This window comes from Ursus americanus, chromosome 16 (genome assembly GCF_024610735.1).
Source record: "Ursus americanus isolate L20-20 chromosome 16, mUrsAme1.1.p, whole genome shotgun sequence".
Lineage (NCBI taxonomy): Eukaryota > Metazoa > Chordata > Mammalia > Carnivora > Ursidae > Ursus > Ursus americanus.
Window position 1 is genome coordinate 5367930 of NC_142142.1, and position 4355 is coordinate 5372284.

General features: G+C 41.7%; 1 protein-coding gene across 1 annotated transcript; it reads left to right on the forward strand.

The window, feature by feature from the left end:
* Positions 1–3213: 3213 nt before the first annotated feature.
* LOC123786208 (olfactory receptor 52A1-like) lies at positions 3214–4152 on the forward strand. The gene has a single exon (XM_045788441.2). It carries the CDS (start codon positions 3214–3216, stop codon positions 4150–4152), a length of 939 nt encoding a protein of 312 aa, XP_045644397.1.
* Positions 4153–4355: the final 203 nt, after the last annotated feature.

Here is a 4355-nt window from a genome sequence, read left to right on the forward strand (position 1 = left end):
GAGGCATAAGACACCTGCATTCTGAAGGAAGAGTGGAAGAAAAGAGGGAGAAAGTCACAAAGGGAGGGATGGAGAAAAATGTCATCAGATGTGCAATAATTGGCTCAGAGCTCAGTACAGAAGGATGTAGAAAGGTCCGTCATAACTGGTCATTCTGAGAGTATTACTGAATTCACAAAAATAGCTTCAATAAGATAAAAATCTATGGAATGATACTGCAAGAGAATGAGTTAAATGTGTGGTAAAGAGCCATTGTGGATGCAGATTTTCCTTCCAGAAATGTCTCAGTGAAAGAAAGGTCACAAAGATACTTATTTATATAGAACACATCGACATAGGAACATGCCTACATTTAAGTGTTCTTTAGATTTTTCCCCAATGAGGACAGCAGGACAAAAAAAATTGTCAAAAGTAAGTTTTATTACTTCTTAAAAGTTTCCTTAACTTGTAAGGAACTAAAAAATTATAACTTGAGTATATTAATTTCTCTGCATTGACCCTGTGGGGAAAAAGAAATGAAGATACCAAGGTGACTCTGCAAGTTGCTAAATTGACTTCAGAGACATTAGCTGTGGATGGACCCAAGAGAGCTTCATTCTGAGCTAGTGGGTCCCTGGTGGCTTGGGCTAGTGGCTAGGAAAACTCATGTTCAGACCTCCTCCTTCTCCACATTCACCTGGAAACATTATAATTGGCGGCCAATTTAAGCTTAATAAATGTGTGCTGTGTCTAGCAAATCACAGACCTCGCTCTGAGTTTTGTTGGAAGATGAACTCACCTACGTGATCTCAGAGAGATTTACAGAAGAGAGAGCAAGTCTGCTTTGCAGGGACAGAAGAAAAGCAGGAAAGGCTGTCCCAGGATTGTCCACATATTGGCAGATAGCCCCGGGAGCAAACAGATCAGAATTCATGACGTTTACAAGGGGCTGTTCTAGAAGGAGCAGATAGAAGAAAGGGGCATTTTGAGTACAAACACAAGGGAATGAGGTGGGAATCTCAGGAGGAGGAAGAGTGGATGACAGCTGAGCAGTCAGAGATGGAGCGATGAGGAATGTCGATGGTCTTCAGTTATCTGGTAAGAGCAGAAGTGTTTGCCAACAACAAAGAGAGAGGAAGTTTACCCCTTAATGTTTCACTATCAGCATTTCCAATGATAAGCACGCCTTCTCACGTGCCCTGTAATCACTTCTGTCCTCTCCCACCTGCCTTCCCACAGTCAGTACTGTCCATACATGTCAGGTAATGCTCCCATGGCAACTCCTTTCTCTTAAGTCAGACAATGGGATTGTTGCTGAAGGATTCCTATTCTAATTCTGATTAGCTGAGGAAGGAAAAAGTCAAGACTGTGAGAAACTATCTGTGACCTATGGATTTGTAGAATGAAGCACCAGAGAGCAAAGCTGTGGAAACCCAGGACTTAGCTGACTGATGACTAGTCTATCCTAAATGCATGTTGGCGGAATACAGCCTTTCTTCACAAATGATCCCTGTGACTATGATGCTTCCCTAGAGTTTTAGCTGCAGAAACCACGGCTGTTCTTGAACTACTGGCATATTTGGTGACAGTCAGTACATGGTTAGGTCATCGTGAGCTTGCTCACATAAAGCAACAGTGTTGGAGAGTCTAGGAAGGAACGACATACCTGAACCTTCCTTTCTACAGGATAGCGACTATTTTTCTATTGTACAACTTGAGAATTTCATGATTTTGGTTTGTAATCTTTTAAAGATTATTTTTTTATTTGAGAGAGGAGAGAGAGCATAAGTGGGGAGGGGAGTGGCAGAGGGAGGAGCAGACTCCCCGCTGAGCAGGGAGCCTGATATGGTGCATGATCCCAGGACCCTGGGATCATGACCTGTGCCAAAGGCAGCTGCTTAACTGACTGAGACACCCAGGTGCCCCAGATAAGACATTTTTAAAAGCAATGTTCTTTAAGAGAGAAGAACTCTCATAGAAGGACTAAGAGCCCAGTTTGCAGAAAATTCAGTCATCAGTCAATTGAGGTGATTAATTTTCATTCGTTGCTCTCTAGCCCTCTCCTGAATCTTCCTACTATCCCAAGTGCACTCTCTGTCTGGTATTTGTACTTCTCCATATGACTCCTGATGGGGATGCTATCCTTTCACCGCTTTACTTTCTATTCCTTTCTTGTGACTGAGCTCACAAAATGATTTAAGTGTTCAAATGATCTGTATTTCATTGAGAATTAATAAACCTAAGTTGGCCAAATCTCATGCTAATGGTAGCTCTGAACAGTTCAAACCCAAGACCCAGTATCTATTCCATGAATTACCCACTTACTCATTTTCCTACACCCTGTAGTCATCAGCATGGTCCTGTCACCTGTATACTTTGTCACTCTGGACTTCCGAACCTTCTAGAGATTCTTCCCCTCTAGGGGTTCAGAAATGTGCTTACAGAATGTCAGCTATTTTAAGCACACAACTAATTTTCAGGAATTCAGTTCTTAGAATATGGGATAAATAAAATACAGTCATACTAGAAATGTAAAAATGGCATACAATTTTGACCCATTCTCACCAAAAGTGAATTGGTTTGGATGATCTTTTCCAAAGTTCTTCCTTTACTTTCTTTTGAAAGACATCCGATATTACAGAGCTACAAATGATACAGATAGATAAAGATATCTAAATATAGTATGTATGCTCTTAGATGTCAGCTGTTTTTCTCTTCTCTATCATAGGCAGTGTTTTCTTCTAATACTGGTCAGAGTAGGATTTGCTGGTCCAAAGTGTCAGTTCCAGACCCAGAGACAATGGGAAATTACAGTACAATTGGGTAGCCAGAGTGTGGGATATGGAGAAATTCATCAAACTGTGACTCAAATACCCGTTCCAAGCAAAATAAACAAGTATAATTATTTTGTCCACAGGTCCAGAATGACATAACTGACAGGCCATCAGTTTATTCCTGTACCCATGAGACCTGGCTGGATCTAATGCAGTGGCCTGCCATGCCCATAATCTCTGTTGCACTACAGAGCTTCTGGATGTCCTTCCTGAAAATGGTGGTGTTTCTCTATGGATCTTTTTCCTTCAATAATATAAAAGAGATGGGGGATATAATCTCTGAGTTCAGCCAAAATCAGAGAGACTCACTATGATCACTTTGGATAAAAATAGGATTGGAAGAGAAAGTACCAGTGACTGAGATATTTCTTTCAATTGCTACTGGAGACCTAAAGACATTATGTCCATCTCCAACATGACAGTCTTCATGCCTTCTGTGTTCACACTAATAGGGATCCCAGGCCTAGAGTCTGTGCAGTGCTGGTTCGGGATTCCATTCTGTGCCATATATCTCATTGGTATGATTGGAAATTCTGTGCTTCTGATTATCATCAAATCAGAGCGCAGCCTCCATGAGCCCATGTACATTTTCGTAGCCATGCTTGGAGTCACAGATATCGCACTAGCAACCACAATTATGCCCAAAATGCTTGGCATCTTCTGGTTTCATGTACCAGAGATTTATTTTGAGTCTTGCTTGCTTCAAATGTGGCTCATCCACTCATTTCAGGGCATAGAGTCAGGCATCCTCATGGCCATGGCTCTGGACCGTTATGTGGCCATCTGTTATCCACTAAGACACCGTGCTATCTTCTCCCACCAGCTGGTCGCCCAAATAGGGGCTATGATAACACTCAGGGCTGCCATTCTAGTAGCCCCGTGCCTAGTACTAATAAAGTGTAGGTTTCAATTTTACCATACAACCATCATCTCCCACTGCTACTGTGAGCATATGGCCATCGTGAAGCTGGCTGCTGAAAATGTGCGGGTTAACAAAATCTATGGCTTGTTTGTGGCATTCTCTATTGCAATATTCGATATTACCTTTATCACTTTGTCCTATATACAGATATTTATCACAGTTTTTCGTTTGCCCCAGAAGGAGGCTCGGTGGAAAGCTTTCAATACCTGCATCGCCCACATCTGTGTCTTCCTCCAGTTCTACTTCCTTGCCTTCTTCTCCTTCTTCACACATAGGTTTGGTGCTCATGTTCCCCCTTATATTCATATCCTTTTTTCTAGCCTCTACTTGCTGGTCCCCCCATTTCTCAATCCACTTGTCTATGGTGCCAAGACCAAGCAGATCCGTATTCATGTGGTAAAGATGCTGTGTTCCTAAAATCCACTGTGATTAACACCTGCAGTCTTCCCCTTGATATGATAGTAACAATGTCCCCAAAATATATCAAATATTTCAAAAACAATATTAAATGAGAGGGCTTAGTTTTCTATTTCTTTTGTGAAATTTGCCTGCATTTTAGATTGTTTCACATCATCCTCCTCCGTGACGACTGTTACTCAGTGGGTTTCTGGATGCTACTG